The sequence below is a fragment of the Talpa occidentalis genome, unplaced genomic scaffold (genome assembly GCF_014898055.3).
Source record: "Talpa occidentalis isolate TD23 unplaced genomic scaffold, MPIMG_talOcc4v2.1 talOcc4.4, whole genome shotgun sequence".
Classification (NCBI taxonomy): Eukaryota; Metazoa; Chordata; class Mammalia; order Eulipotyphla; family Talpidae; genus Talpa; species Talpa occidentalis.
This window is the reverse complement of record NW_023604295.1, coordinates 33,621,238-33,640,429: the sequence shown is the minus strand read 5'-3', so window position 1 is coordinate 33,640,429 and position 19,192 is coordinate 33,621,238. Positions and strand designations below refer to the sequence as shown.

At 41.4% G+C, this 19,192-nt stretch overlaps 1 protein-coding gene across 5 annotated transcripts in view; it reads right to left on the bottom strand.

Annotated features, from left to right (window-relative positions):
- Window positions 1-19,192, bottom strand: part of ST6GAL1 (ST6 beta-galactoside alpha-2,6-sialyltransferase 1) — a 115,937-nt gene that overhangs the window by 7,135 nt on the left and 89,610 nt on the right. For all 5 annotated transcript variants that reach the window (XM_054700428.1, XM_037525262.2, XM_054700429.1 and 2 more), the window contains one exon: window positions 12,686-12,783. In XM_054700428.1, coding sequence (XP_054556403.1) covers window positions 12,686-12,783 — 98 coding nt within the window. The remainder of the gene's footprint in view (window positions 1-12,685; window positions 12,784-19,192) is intronic.

Genomic DNA, 19,192 nt, shown 5'->3' with positions numbered 1-19,192 from the left:
GCAGCTATAAACCAGAGACACACTACAGGGGGAGGAGTAGGGAGTAGGATGAAAACAAGGGGGGGTGGGAATTGTATGGGGACTATAACCAAGATGAAAATGCATACATTGTGCAAAAATGAAAAATGATGTAAAAAATATATAAAATAAAAATTTTTTTAAATAAAGGTAAAAAAGATAACATAACAATCTGATAAGAAATATTGGTGTTTTTATAAAAAAAAAAAGGAAGAGACACCATAGGCATATGAGAGAAAAAATGAGAAGGCTGTCATAGACAAGTCATGAAGAGAGCCTTTCTTTTGTTATACCAGAAAATAAAGAAGTATCAAAAAGGAAAAAAAAAAAAATGACGTGGGCATGCACCTCATGGAAAACAAAAGTCAGCTTGAAGGCACGCCCACTGACCAAATTGGGGAAAATTTGAATACCACAGTAATTCAGAACAGCAATGAACTACAAGTCATTGAAAAAATAGGAACCCATGAGTTCTTTGCAATAACAGGTAAAGAAAGGAAAGCTAAGAGAGAGGGAGGGAAGAAATCCTTGGAGAAAGAGGGTTCTTGCTTATGGAAGTTGAAATACTAACTAGAGGCTATGGAAAAAAGGAAGGCTGGGACTGAAAGACTAATAATGCAACCCTCATAGTAAAGATTCTTCAGGCCAAAAAATGATCAAAGAAAGCTAAGCATGGGACTAAATTTTGATGAGGAACAGAGTAATGGCATTGTATTGAAGTGATTACCCACCAACTACAAGGGAAAAGTAGTAATTGATCAGTGAAGCAATCAGGCCACACCTTATCCAAGTGATCAAAATGAAAATCATTTTGATGGGCAGATCAAATCAATTATTTTGATGGGCAGAAAATCATTTTGATGGGAAGATTAATATTGATGTTTCCTTTTGTGATGCTCTTTGGAGGACACCATTTCATTTTTATAGTTTTTGAGCTAGGAATGCATAAACCAAATCTAATATTGAATAAACATTAGACAAGTCAGAAATACTTTTCTTATTTTTTAAAAAAGGGACTTAATTCTTTTAAAGCACTAATGTTAAAAGACAAAGAAATATTCCAGATTAAAAGAGACTAAAGAGGTGTAACAACTAAATGTATTACATATTCCTATATGAATCTTGTACTAGAAGAAAAAAATGACATAAAAAACATTATTAGATCAATTAATAAAACTGGAATGCAGACAATTAGGTAAAAGTATGGTATCAATATAAATATATGAAGCTGATAACTGTAATTTGGCTGCTTACAACAATTTTATCCTTAAGAAATGCAAACCAAAGTATCATCTCAGTTAGTTTGCACTAGTTAATACCATAGACTGGATGGCTTAAACAGTAGATTCACTGTGAGAGCTTTGCTGAAAATATTTTTCACCACAAAACAAATTGGCCAAAAGGCAATTCTAGCATTAAAAAAGATAAAGATAATAATGAAACACAAAATATTAATAACACAATTAAAAGTGCTTTTTTTGCTAAAATTTCTTCCTTCACATTAAAAGAGTTATCAGTTTCTAATCCTAGGATACACAGTTGTAAGTGAGCACTGTATTATGTTGGGAAAGACTACTATGCCGTTATCTGTTCTTGGCATATTGTCACATGTCTGCTGATGGGTGTTCCAAAGTTGTGTGGGAAACCTGGATTCAAGTCCACACTTTCATGGTCCTCAGTCTCTTTCTCTTCCAATGTAGTGTGTTTTGAAATAAGCACCTTACTCTGGGGCATATTACCCTCATCTGTCAGCTTGATTAAAAAAAAAAAGTCACAACGTGGAAGAAATGTTGATGCTGATGGTGTAGTGCATTTAATTTTCATGTTTAATTCAGCTTTAATTCACCAAATTTGGTAAAGGCAGCATTGGAGAGCAAGATGTGGTGTGTAAATTATATAAAATTTATATAATTTTAATTATATAAATTTAAATAATTTATAATAATAATTATAATTATTATAATGATAATTACTGCTCTTGAAGATTTTTGTGAATCACTGGCCACCTCTTTTAGATTTGTTTTAGCTTGGTAAACTGTTGGTTTTGATATTGGGAGGTTTGACTGCAGTTGCTAAGGAATTTGCAAACAAACTACCATTTTCTAGTAAACTATGCAATCTGGTGTTAAGTTTCTTATTTCACACTTCTAGTAAATTTTATTGCTATATTTTTTATCAAGTTCATATACGTAGTTACCTATATTTTAAGACCACCACTTCTACTTGTCACTATATGAACCAAACTTGAAAACAAACTGTCAAACCAAGCTATCAACCACTTATCTTTTATATTAAAATTGCCTTACAGTCAATAAGTGAAGTAGTAAAAATGTTTGCAGCAAAAATGCTTGTGGCAAAGAATTTATGGCAAATCTACTTGCCACAGGCTTGCAGAGACATCTGATTCTCACAGTTCTGGAAGCTGGGATGTAAGTCCAAGGCCAAGAATCCAGTAGGTTCCATTCCCTAGAAACAACCCACTTCCAGACTTGCAGATGGCAATCTTTGCCCTGTACCCTCACATGGTGGAAAGGGAAAGTCTGATCTCGTTCCCTTTTCTTATAAGGACACTAATCTCATCATGATGTCTCACCCTTAAGAGATGTTCTGTGCTTTTGTCCCAAAAGTCCCATCTCCAAATACCATCATATTGCAGGCTGGGGTTCCAAAATATGAATTTGGGGAAGGCATAAACATTCTGTCCATAACATAGTGCCTCAAAGTCCCCACAAAGCATGTCCCACTTGCATGCAAAATACATTAATTCCACTTCAACATTCCCCCAAAGTATTTACTCATTCCAGTGTTAAGAATAGAAAGCCCAAAGTCTTATCTAAATATCTCAATCAGATAATGTTGAGAATCAAGGTAGAATTCATCTTAGGAAACCAATTAAGTTATATGCTTCCAAAATACAATGGTGCACAAGACATAGGATAAACATTTCCATTCTGAAAAGGAGAAATCAGAAGGAAGAAAGATGAGAAGTCCCAGGGAAGTCTAAAACCTAGCAAGGCAAATTTCATCAGATTTTAAGACTTGAGAACAATCCTCTCTGGTTGAATATTGTGCCTTAAGAACCCACTGGAATAGCAGTCCCATCTCTGTGACTATGCCCCACCAGCCGTGAGTCACTTCCCCCAAACTCTGGGCAGTTGCCATCTGGCTTATTGAAAGCAAGGCAATGTACCCCACCCTTTGAAACAAAGGAGGGTACCCTGATGATTTCTGAATCAGCTTTGGAATCATTCTTGAAAGAATGATTGTTTTGACGAACGGTATGCACTCACAGCCCAACAGCTGTACAGTCTGACCCTATAGGATCTAAGTCTATCAATCTTTCATTTCATCCTGTCTCCATGTGCTTCAGTTTAAATGGACAGTTTTTCTGCCAGGGTGACTGTGCTTCACATCCACACTGAATCTTCTTGTCAAATGGTTATCTGGCCATCCTCTTAGTATTCTCTTCAAAGCAAGCTTTCTCACTTTTTTTTTTTTTTTGCAATATAGATAAAATAAGAATTTTCCTAATCTTTAAGTTCCACTTCATTTTGCTCAACTATTCCTTCTTTAGTTCATCTCTCTCCTCACATTTTACCAAAAGCAATCAAGAGAAAGTTTACTGAGAAGTCACCTCAGTTAAATATTAAATTTCTATATTAAATTTCTTTGCTCACTAGTTCAAGCTCCACAAAATATTAGAACAGGTTTCAACCAAATTATTTGCCACTTTATAACAAGGATCACTTCGCCATTGTTCAGTAATGTATTCCTCATTTCCATCTGAGAACTCAAACAAATGACCTTTATCATCCATATTTTTGCCAACATTCTGTTCATGATTATTAATGCATTCCTAAGAAGATAGATGCTTTCTCTCCAGTTTGCCTCATTTCTTTTTGAGTCCTCACCAGACATTCCCTTAGTATGCCCTTCAAAACTCCTCCAGCTTCTACCAATTGCCCACTTACAAAGATGCTTGCACATTTTTAGGTATTTGTTACAGTAGCATTGCACTTCTCTATAATAAAAAAATCTCTCAGTAAGCTCAGCGAGGAACAAGAAAATACCACAACAAAATACCACAGGCTGGGTGGCTGAAACAACAGAGAGTTTCTTTTCATAGTTCTAGAGGGTGAGAAAGCTGAGATAAAAGTGCCAGAGATTTGGCTCCTGGCTTGAACATAGCCATGTTCTCACTGAGTCCCTACATGGGAGAGATAGAGATCTCTGGTCTCTCATACTCTTCCTATTGGGATCCTAATCCCTTCATCAAGGGGATCCCATCCTCAAATAACTCATCTCAATCTAATTAACGCCTGCAGGTCTCTACCTCCAAATACCATCATATTAGAGATTAAATCCTACTTATGAGTTTGGGTGGTTGGGGCAGGCAGGTGAAGACACAAACTCTCAATCTGCAACAGGTATTTAGGGATCAATGCCTACAATACAGATATTATAGAAATCACCTCAGTTAAATACTAAATTTCTATATTAAATTTCTCTGCTCACTAGTTCTATCTTCCAAAAATACTAGAACATAGTTCAACCAAGTTATTTGCCACTTTATAACAAGGATCACTTTTTCTCCACTGTTGAGTAATACATTCCTCATTTCCAAGTGAGAAGTCAACAGAATGACCTTTATCATCCATGTGAAAAATTATTATGAAAGATGAATAGAGTGCATGATACAGCAATGGGATAAAATTTCATAATAACTGAAGATGGATAAAGGATATATTTGCGTCCTTTGTATTATTCTTATTGCAACTTTTGGGGAATTTTTACATATTTCTAAATAAGAGTTCAAAAAACACACACTAAAAAAAATTGGAGGAAGTTTGGAGGCAATCCACTGAGTAAAAAGAAGGTTCCCTGTACTAGACTATATTCAGCAAATGTTTGCTACACACCTACCGTGTAATGGGCCCTACTCCAGGTAATTGAACAGAACAGACAAAATGCTTCCCTTATGAACCTTATTTTATAGTGGGGCAAAAAGCAATAAATGAGATGGATAAATAAAATGATGAGATTAGAAAACACAGACTTGGAAAGTGTTGCCAGAGAACCAGGGACATTCCTAGAGCAGCTGTTAGGAGGATATCCCCCTCATGGGCCGGCCATCATCCTCTGAGCAACAATGCAGTCACCTCTTCTCTCTCTGAGGTCTCAGATGTCTGGTTTGTAAAGTGAAATAATCAGATCAGACCCTGAGTTCCCAAAGGGCAGGGTGTTTCAATTCCAGCTCCCCTCACAAAGTCTGAGAAACAACAGGTGATCAATAAGAACTCCAACATGAATGAATGACTAATTGATCTCCAAAGTCCTTTTGCACAGTGATTTCAAATGCCATTTGAATCACCTCAAAGGATGTCACATCACTACAGATTCTACAAATGTTAAAAAGATAATGAGGGACTACTATGAACATCTGTACAACACCAATAAATTGAATAATTTAGAAGAAACAAACAAATCCCTTGAGACACAAACCACTATAGCTCAGTCACAAAGAAGCAGATATCACAAATCACTCTGGATCTATTAAAGACAGTGAATTTGGAACTTAAAACTTTCTCACAAGTAAATTGTAGGCCCAGTTGGCTTTATTGGTAAACTCTACCAAACTTTCAAGAAAAAAAATACTAATTCTATACAAATTCTTCCAGAAAATTGTAGAGGAAGGAATTCAATTCCCAATGCATTCTACAATGGCAGCATTACTCTGATATCAAAAATACAAAGGCATTACAAAAAAACTAGGGTCTTCCTGGTGGTGCAGGGGTTAAAGTGAGTGCTGTCAAGCTGTTGCCAGCCACTGCAGCATGAGTTCAATCCCCAGCCAGGGAGCTAACCCACATGGCACAGCAGATGTGCCCTCCCCTCTTGCCCACTGCTCCCCTCAGCAGTGTATTTCAGTAGATCTGCCTGTTCTGCTCCCCAATCTGTCTCTGAGCAACAATGCAGTCACCTCTTCTCTCTCCTGAGGCCTCAGATGTCTTGTTTGTAAAGTGAAATAATCCGATAAGACCCTGAGTTCCCAAAGGGCGGCAGGGTGTTTCAATTCCAGCTCCCCTCACAAAGTCTGACACACAATACCCTGCACCTCTGGCCTATACCCCAGTTCTTGTATGCATAAATAAATCTTTACAAAAAAGGGAGGGAGGGAGGGAGGGAGGGAGGGAGGGAGGGAGGGAGGGAAGGAGGGAGGGAGGGAGGGAAGAAGAAAGGAAGATTACAAATGCATAGCCTTAATGAACACAGATGCAAAAATTCCTAGCAAATCACCTCAAAATATTGAGGTTGAGTGAGATTCTTATGTAAGCAATGGTTATGGCTGGCGGATGAGCTGAAAGGGAGTGTGGAGTCAGGAAAGAGGTTATTTTGAAGATAGCTAGTTTCTACAAGCTAAATATAGGCTTTAAAGGTAAATGTAAATCATCTAGAATTTAGCAGTGAGCTCACAGAAAGAACCCCATGCCAATGACTGTCTTCCCCTGATCCAAATTTCTGGGTCAGTTGGTACCAGTCAGACATTGGAGTATACCCTGTTTTTTTGTATTTGGGGTAAGAACACTTTACATGAGATTGACACTCTTAACAATTTTTGAAGTGAACAATACAGTATTGTTAACTGTGGACACGTCATACAATAGATATCTACAACTTAGTCATTTTGCATAATCAAACTTTATACCAACTGAACAGCAATTCCCCATCTCTCCCCACCATAGCCACAACAATTCAACTATCTATTTCTATATTGTTCAATCTTTAAAAAAAAAAAAGAATTTCAACCACATTTGATACCATAACTGAATCTGGAGGACATTACACTGAGTGAAATAAGTCAGTCCTGAAGAACAAATACTGCACTTCATTTATGTAAGGTATTTAAAAGAGTCAAACTAACCAAAAAATAATATACCCTGCTTTTGCACTGTACATTTTGCATACCACCTTTGTGGGGTGTGGGGAACCTTTTCCCTTCAACTAAACTCAAGTCCTTGTAGGGAGAAGAATTTTGCATTCTCCCAAAATGAATTCTTTTATACCAGCCAAAGTGTGAAGGGAGTTCATTTACTTGACTGAATGGAATCTGGGCAGCTGATGCGCCCAGGGTGGATGGACCACAGAAAGGAAAGACCAAGAGCAGCCATGACAAGAAGACCACTTGTGACCAGCACTATGGAATAAGAAAGCAGAGCCCAAGATCAAGTCACAGCACTCCTCTAATTCTGAAAATTATCAGCCTCCTAGCTTGCAACTGCTGGCCAGAACAAGGAGTCCTGGCATTCATGATACCCACCATGTCAAACTTTCAGCTCCCAAAATCATGATGCTAAAATACTGTATCAAGGGCGTTCCATCCAATAAGCTGGCTCATCTAGTAGATTTTAGTCAGGCTCTTGATGGAAAATCTCCCCGCTTATACAGACGCATTTTGAGAAGAAATATTAGAATTTAAAGGAAGCTGAGGGAATTAACAGTGCCACTGGCAAATAGATCTAGATTCAAGTCCCATCTCTGTCACATGCTTTCTGTACCCAGAGCAACACTTTGAGCTTTAAAACTCTGAGACCAACTGTCCTCGTGTAAAATGATAGTTGGCAATCACACCTCACAGGGTTGTCATAAAGATTAGATGAAATAAGACACATGTGACCCTCAGACAGTAGCTGTTAACTCAAGATAAGCCCCAGTAAGGAATCTGGGAATATTCTGGTTGAAGTCCAGTTGGTACACACTGTTGTTCCCACAGGACATAGAAATCTTCTCTGCCCATCTCTGCAAGAGCTTCTCAGGAAGCCAGTGGCCCTTCTTGTCCCACCGTTTCCTCTCTCAGTTCACTGAACTGAATCTCATGAAACTTTGTTAGAGTCAGAGCTGAATGTATTTAAAGCCACATGTAGCTGTATGTGGTTTTCCTGTTAAATCTCATAACACCTGGCACATACATGCCCGAATAGGTTTGCTGAGTTGAAACTCACAGAATGACACCATGAGCTATAAAAAGCCATCTTCTCAGAAACAAAGGCATCTTTTTGTTTCCATGGCTTGGTCACAATCCAGATGCACAGAAGACTGTCCTGTGCCACACTGAGGGAGGGAAGATGAACAAACACAGGCTACCCTCAGAAGGCAGCTGCGGTCAGGAGAACCTCTCCATCTGGGAAGAGGACAAGCTACTTGACCACAAGATTTTACCAAAGCAACAGCAACCCCAAAACCTCCTAGGGGCCCCGCATTCCCTGTGGCCATGGTGAAGATACAGTTTGCTCATCCACAGAAATAGACACAAAATAGCTGGGATAACCAGTCAGAACCAAAGGAAAAATAGGGACCCCAGCTTCCTGAGCTATTAGGGCATCATGGCAGAAAGGTGTCCATCACAGTTCAGTATCACAATAAGTACTGCCACAGAACCACCTGTGATGAGAGTATGAAATGAACAGCCCAAATATTTAGTGCCACTTATGACAGGAAAGGGGGGTTGATGGACCCTCCAGGAAAGGCTTTCTTGAGAGTAAATAACGTACTCCACGAAATAGGCCACCCGTCTCTTAGCTCTGGCCGAGGGGGCATGATGATCTGGAAGTGTACAGGAAAAATGTCACACTTTAGTGGAAGAATGTGTCACCTACAGCCACCTTTTTTCTCTGTTAGATTTTTTTTTTTAAATGACAACTCTTTTTTTTTTTTTTTAAGATTTATTTATTATATTTATACAAGCACTGGGTACAGTCAGAAGCACAGGAGGGTGTGAGAGAATTCACCAGAGCCAGAGCGGGGAGCAGAGCAGGCAGAAGGACCGAAGTACACTGCTGAGGGGAGCAGTGGGTGGCAGGAGAGGTCTGCGCGCCATGTGGGACCCTCCTCTGGTGGCCGGGGAGCAGCCAGGGATCGAACCGGTGCTGCAGAGGCTGCGGGCAGCTTCGCAACCCAGCGCTCAACCGCTGCGCCACCGGGGAGGCCCCCATGTTCTCTATTAGATTTTGATCCTATGGGATCTGCTCTACTACTCTTTGTAATGGTAGCTCTCATCATACTTCTTCAGCCTTGCCCAGCAGAGTTTCAATTCATTTCCTCCTCCTCCCCACTTTATGGATAAAACTGTTTCTTGACTTTATGCAGAACTAGCATTGCTTCTGGCTTGTCCTCTGAATGGGTTACAACATCTGCCTGGTTCCCTCATATGAATAAAATAGATTGTATGAGAGCCATGATCTTACCTCTTTCTAAAAATTATCCTTTTGGGACATAAGTCTAACCTGCCTTCTGCTGAGCAGCTCCCAGAGGGCCCCATGCTGGCTGAACATCGCCACTGGAAGGCCAGAGGCCCCTGTGCCTGGGATATAAGGATGGCACAGTGAGTTCCCAATGCAGGGCAGGCCTTGCAGCTCTGGTGGTGACCACCTCCACCGCTCCCACAGCACTAGCTGCAGATGTCTGTTTGAAGTGCTCCATGCCTAGAAATTCCATTTGATCCTACAAAGACCCTGAACGCTAACTTTTCTTACTCCCCTCTGACAACTATAGAGGCTAAAGCTCAGAAAGATAAAGCAACTTGCTCAAGGCACTCAAGTAGGAAGTATTCAAGGAAGAATTTCATCAAAGTTTGTCTATTCATGCCCAGGAAACTTTACTTGGCAAAGATTCTAAGTTCTAGAATCTTTCCATAGTTGAGATTTAGTTCTTAACTAAACTTCCATGAAGAGATTCCCAAGAAGTACCGTGGTAGCCTCCCCAGTCTGATAGGATTTCCAGAGCTCCTCCACGCTCCCTCTTTTTATTGCTGCCGCCCACTGATCAGCAGATCTTATCAGCCATGATCAAGCAGCATTAACTTCTTAGTCCATGCTTCCAGTGTGGCTGCAAAACTTGGAGATCCTACTCCATCCCTCTGGTATGTTTCCTCCTCCACTCTTCTCAAAGACAATTTTAAACCTCCTCTGTTCAAACTTCTTCTATTAAAACCTCTCCCCCACTCAGTCTCCCCGCAACAGGGCCTTGCATCTGACTACACAGAGAAAATAGATGTCCTTTCATTCTTCCACTACAAACTGCCTCTAAACACACGTATGCACGTGCGTGCGCGCGTGCACGCACACACACACACACACACACACACACACACACACACACACATTCCTGCTGGGGTTAATCCTCACCTAGGTTTTTAATCAATTCCCATTACTTTCTCAGGAACTACTTACTATCTCCTCTTTTTAGTAGGTTAAATTTCTCCTCCTGTCAACTGGTTTCTCCTCGTTGACTCAATGGCTTTTATTATGGTAAAATACATGTAACATAAGTACCATTTTAGCCATTTTTAAGTGCATAGCTCAATGGTACACTATGGATGTTGTGTCTCCATCACCACCATCCACCTCCAGAAATTTTTTATCTTCCCAGCATCATGGCTTGGCTCCGTTCTTCTTCCTCATCTCTCACCACAACCCCATACACTGACCTCCTGACTTGCTAGGCCCTGCACCCCCAGTTTTCCATGACACCACCCATGCTGTTAGCGCTTCCTGCAAAGCTCTTATACCACTCTTCTCATCTCCTTCTCCCCACTTCCCCCCACAGCTGAGCATCACCTCCTTGCTTTTCCTGACTCCACTGACTATGGAAAAACTTCCATTTATGGACTCTGGTAGCACCTTGATACCCTCCTTTGTAGTTCTCTGTACAACTTTGTATTTCTTTGTGTAGCCATCCGAGCAACTTTAGAACAGGGGCCAAATCTGCTTTGCTCACCATGGTAACCCCAACACCAACTCGTTGTTTGCACACATAAATTTAAGAGTAGGCAAGAGTCATGGATATATGTGCAGTACTAAGTGCTTTGCATAGATTTCTCACTTATTCCTCAATCAACCCTGTGAAAGAGTATTATCCTCTTCTCTCCACAGATGAGTAAGTGAAAGCATTAATAAGTCGTGTATGATAATTTAGCTAATAAAAGGCAGAGCTGGGTTTCAACCCTAAGCATACCACTTGCAGGTCTACGCCCTGCTCGCTACACTCTCCTCAATACTGCCCATATCTGTAGAAGGAAGGACAGTAGAGAAGAAGGAAAGGCAGGGAAGGAGAGGGGAAGCAAGAGAAGGGGAGGGGATGGAAGAAGACATGGAAGGAAGGAACCAAACTCCTGGATAGTTAAGCATTAACCCTATCTAGAAACATAATTTTCTTTCACAAAATCACAAGTTAGGCGTTGGCACTCCCTTGGGTACCCTCTGGTTCCATCAATTCAGTAACTGGGGCACAGAAAGGAAAAGGAAGACTCATCCCAATCCCTCTGCCTGATCTAGACTTGCCAAAGTCTGAGCAGCCACAGGCCCAGCCTCGTCTCCCTCTCACAGGCATCATGAATTCCACTCCACCCCCAGCCAGGCTTGTTTGAATGCCTCCCTCATTTTGTATACGTAACTGTCCTGCCAATCCCACTTTTTGGGACACCTCCCTACCATTAATTCTCCAAATCCCGCCCATCTTTCAAAGTCTAGCACTCGCTTCAGAGATTTCCTTGCTGACTAATCAATTTCTTTTAACCTTGCCTGTAGTAATTTTTAATAGAAGCAATGTAAAAACCCAAAACGTATTGTTGAATGATAATTATGCATGGGGAGCACATCGAGGCTACTGGAGGGTAATAGTGACAATACCATTACTACTAACAGTATTCAAGAGACAACAGAGTTGTCTGGCAACCAAGTTCTTCATTCCCATTTTTAAAAAGTTTCCTATGGCTGTAGGCCTCCAGTGGAAAGTAGGTCATGCAGCTAGTGGCTTCTGTCCCGCTGGTGAGCTCCTGAAAGCCAGGCAGTGAAGAGAGAGAGAAACAGAGAGTGGGGAGCTGGCAGAGGGCGGAGAAATGTGTATTCTGCCAGGACAGCATTAGAAGGACACTGACACCTCTGCCAGGATTCACTTCATGCCCAGAAGTCCTGGGATGTGTGCAGAGGCTCAACATTGACATTTGAACACCCAAGGCTCAGGTTTACTGAGGAAACAACTGATTGCAGGGTGTTAAAAGTGAGGTGAATGGCATGACAGCTCTCATGCTATTTTTGATATATGTGTGATCCAGCTCTTTCCACTAATTAAACCTATTAGCAGAAACTTGTGGCAAGAGTATTTTTCAAGTTCCCATGTGCTACCTGGAAATACTTCAGGAAGCTAATTATCTAGGGGAATTGATGAGGTTATACCTGAATTCTGCTGCGGCCTTACATCTGATCATGGGGTGCTCGTTTTACCACACCTGTGTAACACTCACAGCTTACACGCCCGCCCACTGACTCTTCACAACAGCATGCTTGCTCTGGAAAGTCTCAGTTCTGCTGTCCCTCATCCAACACCCCAGACAGGACCTGGCAATTGCAGGGACTGCAGGACTCTCCTCCTCTGAGCACCGGACACCTCCATTCATGGCAGACTAGTCCACAGGGGCTTTGTTGTGAACTTACCACCAGGTTGGCTCAGGTAGTCACTGTATTTTCCTGCTGCAATGAGGAATTCAGTACTCGGGGAGGTTAAGGGGCTGAATTAAGCAGGCGACTTTGATGTGCTTCTAGTAGATACATTCTACTTTAAAGCCCGTACTCTGCCTTCTCTGCCTCCAAATCTGTACAGAGGAGGATTTTACCTGCGAGTTCATCAGGCGGATGGTGGTTTTCGTGCCGACATCTTGTTGAAAGCTGGCTGTGGGTGCCCCATTAAATCTCAGGACAGCATCATGACCATCTATAAGCCACAAGGAAACAGAGAAGAGATGATAGACACCAGTAATATGCAGCACAAGGGGAGGTCTGCAGGGAGGGAGGATGGGGAAGGGAAGGCAAGAGAATAATCTCCCCAGTCTTTTCCCCATCATGGTACAAGGGGAAATTATCAGGTTTTATGGTGCAATAAGGTAAAATTAATGGGCAGAGATGACCACCTGTCTGCACAACCACCTCAAAGGCATTCCTGAAATTGCACCTGGAGACACCAGTGTGCCCAGACACCAGCAAAAAGGAGACAGGGGCAGTGTGTTCTTTATAGTGGAATCACTCTTCCGCTTACCAAAGAAGCAAAACCAAACATTGTCTTGATAGTTCCATTAGGTTATATTTCTATCCCTGTCAGAAAAATGAAAGCACTAATATAAGCTCTAACCCTTAAGTGCCAAGTACCTCGCAGCACCCCAACAAGCTCACAGTACTCAGCAAATAGGACAGATTCACTGTGACTGTCAAGACCACCCCATTTAGGACACGAGGCCAAGAATTGAAAAAAAGAATCATGGACAAAACCATGGGTAGAGCTTAAGGAAATTGATAAGGATGGGCCACAGCCCAGAGTGGCTCCCTAGCTATCACTACCCCCCACCTAATGTGGCAAGCGGAGCTCGGAGACTCTGAGCTGAAGGCCACTTTCAGGGAACTCTGCTTTAGGAGAATCCAGGCAGCCAGAAAATATCTCTCTCTTCTCTTTCCCTGACTTCTAGGCCTGAAGGAAAAGAGGAGAGTCTGAGAGGGCTGCTTGAAAGGGGCTGAGACTTTCAGCCAAGGGAGAAAGGCAGTCATGGTTACTCTGCAAGGGCGGTTTCTAGGTAGATGGAAACTCTGACCTCACGCTCAGTCTCATACCATGGTGTCTATTGTCCACTGCCAAATAAGAGCAATGAAGCCCAGTTGACACACTCCTAATTTTGATTCCCAGGGTACAGAATCAGATAGAAAACATGGGACAGTGTATTTGAAAGGGCAAAGAGAGAACATCCAGCACAGAAGGCTTAAGCTAGGTCTTTGGTGTTGACCATAAGAAAGAGAATTCAACTAAACTCATTAAGCACCTACTCCGTGCCAGGCAGCATTGTAGGTGCTAGAGACAGTGGTTGTGAGCCAGAGAGACAGGGTCCTTGATCTCAGATATCTCACAATCTACCGCAGGGAGATTAAAAAATCAGCACGATAACCTACACTCAAGATAATTATGGTTTGTGATTAATACTATGACACAAATAGACTGAGCTAACGGAGACCCTGAGGGAATCTCCTTCAGGTAGATTAGTGATTCAAGGAATGTCTGTGAACTGAGACCCCAAGGATGGTCAGGCATGGCAAGGGTCCAGAGAAAAGCATTCCAGTCAGAGGATGCAGCAGTGTCAAGACCCCCAAGAAGGAGGGTTGGAGGCAAATGAGTCAAGGAAATAAAAGCTGGCAGATCAGACAGACTATGGAGGCCAGGTATAAAGTTTGGATTTTATTTTAAAGAAAAAAAGAATTTTTTTTAATAATACCACTAAATTGGGCTCATAAAAAGGGGAACAGAGGGCCTCTCTGGTGGTACAAGGGGTTAAGCGTCAGCACTGTGAAGCTACCAGCACGAGCTACTGTATGAGTTCGATCCCCAGCCAGGCAGGTGACCCACATGATGCAGGAGACCTCTCCAGTCTTGCCCGCTGCTCCCCTCAGCAGTGTATTTAAGTTAATACACCTGTTCTGCTCCTCACTTTGTCTCTGGTGAATCCTTTCACCCTCCACACCTCTCGCCTGTACCCCAGTTCTTGTATGCATAAATAAATAAATCTTAAAAAAAAAAAAAAAGCAGGGGGTGGGGATAGAATCCTTGTTTGCCAAACTGTCCTTGCTATGAAAAGCAGAAAAAGTTTCAAAGTTCAAATAAGCCTCCCGGAAATCACCAGGAGAAATCCACAGCTACTAGGATTCCAGCAAACCAGAACCTTCCTCTGCAGAGGAGGCTACAGAAAACAGCCTCTTCTCTTTATGGAGAATTAAAGCACAGAAAAGGATGCAAATGAGAAAAGGAAGAGATAAATAAATCACTGTATAGAAATAATATAATTACATGCCCAGAAAATTCAACAGAACCAGCTCATTAGTAAATTCACAAGTACATCAGAATCCCCTGCCTCCAGGTATAGTAATTCTAAGTAGCTGTAAATAATGTAAATGAAAACAATTTATGACATTTGGGCCAGTTTTTATAGTCTGTAATTAGATTAATGAATAATCTATCCATTTTTGGAAAACTACATTTTGATTCTGGTTAGAGAAACTAGATATACCATGGATCATGGCTGGCAAACTACAGTGCTCAAACCTTGCCTATCCCCTGTTTCTGTAAATAAAGTATTAGTAGAACACAGCCAGGCCCATTTATTTCTTATTGTCTATAGTAGCTTTTGCATTGTGACAGGAGTGTTGAGTACTTGGACAAATGCTGTATGACTTCAAAATGGAAAATACTATTTGTCCCTTTCTAGAAAAAACTTCCCAGCTCCTGATAGAAATAATCACAATCTCTGCACTGCCTAATCCAATTCAGTCTTTTCAGTCCACACTCAAGACCTTGTCTTCCCACCCCCTCTACCTTTTGGCACACAGTACACTCTTGATCCTCCTCCAGTCCTCTCACGCCCTTTCTGAATTTTGTTTTGTTTGTTTGTCCCTAATCTTTTCCCTGTCCTTCCACACAATTTTTCCCCTAAATTTCCACATTGGTCACTTTCTCTGACTACAACAATCAACATGATATAAACGACTTCTAAATTTGATCTCCTACCCTGACCTGTTCCCAGAATCAACTACCCAACCACATAAAAATCCACCCAGGGGCCTCCCCAGTGGCACAGCAGTTGAGCGCTGGGTTGCGAAGCTGCCTGCAGCCTCTGCAGCACCAGTTTGATCCCCGGTTCAATCCCCAGCTGCTCCCCGGCCACTGGAGGAGGGTCCCGCATGGCATGCAGACCTCTCCTGCCGCCCGCTGCTCCCCTCAACAGTGTACATCGGTCCTTCTGCCTGCTCTGCTCCCCGCTCTGGCTCTGGTGAATTCTCTTACCCTCCCGTCTTCTGACTGAACCCAGTGCTTGTATAAATAAACAAATAAATAAATAATTCTTTAAAAAAAAAAAAAATCCACCCAGGAAAATCCACAAATGGTTCAGACTCAGCACATCCAAAATGGTAACTTTTCTTGCCAGAAACTTGCTCCTCTGTGATACAGGATAGAAACTCTGGCTCCTGCTTCTCACTCAGTGTCATTTCTAGTTACATAGCAAGTTCTGTCTTTACCTCATGATGCCTCTCAAATCAGATCTTTTCTCTCCACTGCCACTGCTCAGACAGGCCTGGCATGTCTCACCTGGATGTGACAATAGTCACTAATAAAAGAGAAATTATATAGTAATCCCCTGAATACGGGGATTCAGAAAGAAATGAGAAATTGTTTCTAACATTGCTCGCTTGCTCAAAAACCTCCTAGGGCTCTCCATGTCTTAAAGAATGAAACAGAAAGTTCTTAATATGACTATCAGCATCCTCTAAGAGCTGATCCCTTGCTACCTTTCTGGCCTCATTTCCAGCCCTCTCCCCAATGGACCCCACATGCCAGCCAAACAGGGTTATGTGTAATACCCAATGTACCCTGCACTTTCGCCCATGCAGACTTTGCTTCTTGCCTTGGCCTCAACTCAGCATACTCTTCTCCTTTCCTGAAGGAATGAAAGTTGGCAGGAATATCAAGGGACTTTCTTTTAATCTGACAAAGAATCATTATATCAAGTTTATTATAGAGCTATAACCACTAACAGATACAAAAGCAGAGGGGTCAAGTGTGGGGAAAATTCTATCAATAAAAATCCCAGTCTATTAACCAGTTGTGTCATCTCTTTGAGCTGCAACAATTAGCTCCTAAATAAAATGAACAATGGCACCTACCTCATAGGATTCCCGCAAGGACTGAAAGAAAAGCATGTTAGGCAGATAGCAGGTGACCAATAAGCATTATTCCTACTGGTCATAAGTTTTAAAATACATGCCAGTGTTTAAAATGAGAATTCTAACACATCTAAGACACTTTACATGTTAGGTATCAAAAATAATTGAAAACAGCTGAGCCCACCATTGACTGGTTTGTGGCACTGCCAGAGAGACAGTACGTTATGACAGCCTCTCTGGGCAACAACTGCACAGTGGACAAAAGAAGAATCATAAATGTGTAGCCCACTTCAGTCTTCTAGTCTCTCTTCTGAGGATATTTCCTGTTGACAGGCAGTAATAGTCAAGTGATCTGCACATAAACCTTGTTAGCAGCACTATTTGTGAGAACGAACAATTTGAAGCCAACTGCCACGTTGCATAGTTGGGAAGAGACTGGTCAAATCCCAGGTGTAGTGGGAAAGCTGTGAGCCTGGCATGCTGCCTGAAAATCACAGATCTTCAATCGTAGCCTTTCCCCTTTCCTCTGTGTATTGTAAGTACCTTGTTTGTATTTTTGAAGAGTTCATGAATGAATTTAAAAAAAAGAATGAATGCCTTAAAGTAATTGTTAGACTAAACACCCAGAGGAAATACCCGATAAGGAGCAGACCATTTGAAGCTGAACATGCAATTTTTGTTCTATCTCAAGATCAAAGTCCTCCCATGGAAATACATATTTGAAGTGATAGCTGCTATCTCTAGACAAAGATTATTTTACTTAATGTTTATTTAAGTCACTCAACACTGATGGAGCATTGACATGGGTGGCTTGGTGGAGGGTAAGCGGAGCATGTACACATATGAAAGAGCAAAAAAAACAAGCCCTCAAATTAAATATTAAAAAATGAAATACAATACAGATTCCCAGACCCTCAAAAATAAATAAGTAAATAAATCACTCAAAACTTTCATGGAGTATCTAAAAATAAAAGTTGTAGCTCCTGTTCATAAAGGTATGGGATCTACCTCAAAATTGACAGAATTCCAGTCAGACACACAATGATAACTTGACATGAAAGGAACGAGCTGACAGGTAGGATATTAGAAACATCACCATTAGGGAGCCAAAATGGGGAGAAAGAAAGAAATCTAGTCCCACCATGGATGAACAAAAGCCAACCACAATTAGTTTCTGGAAAATGAAGTCCAAAAGAAACCAAAAGGCAAAAGTAAAAGTTGGGTGGGGCGGGTCACTTGGCAGCTTTTATTAGTAAGTGCTGCCTATTTAGGGAGGCACAAAATGTGATCTCACCACTTCTTTCTGTTCTAGAGACTCCAATGTGGGTCTATTTTTTTTTTTTTCTTTTGAGAGCCTGAGAGCTTAGTTTCAGACCATTTTTCCTGGCAGTCATATGAAGGAAATAAAAAAGTAGACATATGACCTCACCTGCTTGTACCTTCCAGAGACTGACAAGGCTTCCTATGCTTGCTTGCTTTAGCCTGACCCACTGCACAATATGGAAAACACATTCTCTCAAAATAAGGGAAGTAAGGAGCTATAAGCAAATCTGTGTCTCTGTGTTGTATACATACTTATAAATATGGATAGACAATCTCTCTTATTACCTGCAAAGGATTTCAAGAAAAACAAATAATATATTCTGACCAGTGACTTTTAACCCTTCTTTCAATTGCCTCCTTTTGAATTGATTGACTGTGGACACTTCTGTTGAAAAGTGAACAGACTAACTTGCACACATGCACACACATTATGCACATCTAATGCAAAAAATACATTTGCATGAAATTTTAGGGATTTATAAACCACCTGAAGTTGGTCCCCAAATTAAGAATTCCTGTTCTACTTAATTCTTTTCGAAGAGAAAAACTGAGGATTACCCACGTAGTCGAAGTCAAAAGACAAAATTAGTCCTCAATTAATCTGCCAGGGTCCTCGGTGCTGCCTGAAGTGCAGACTGGGAACCAGACCCCATGGCCAGTATGTCCAAACTCTTCAACTCGGAATTCCTTGGCTTATAATTTAGGTATATTAAGAGATTTGTGCTCCAATGATTTTTAAATGTCAATGTAGTGTTTGCTTTTTGGTAGAGCAACTGACTTCCATTTGAAAAATGCAAAAATGGGGCCTCCCTCATGGCATAAGGGGTTAAGCTTCAGCACTGTGATGCTATCTGCAGCCACTGCAGCACGAGTTCGATCCCCAGCCAGAGAGGTGACCCACATGGCACAGCAGACCTCTCCTGTCTCGCCCACTGCTCCCCTCAGCAGTGTATTTAATCCACCTGTTCTGCTCCTCACTCTGTCTCTGGTGAATCCTCTCACCCCCCACACTTCTGTCCTGTACCCCAGTTCTTAATGCATGAATAAATAGATCTTTAAAAAAACAAAAGGTAAAAATGAATCAATTCTAACTGATGAAGATGTTG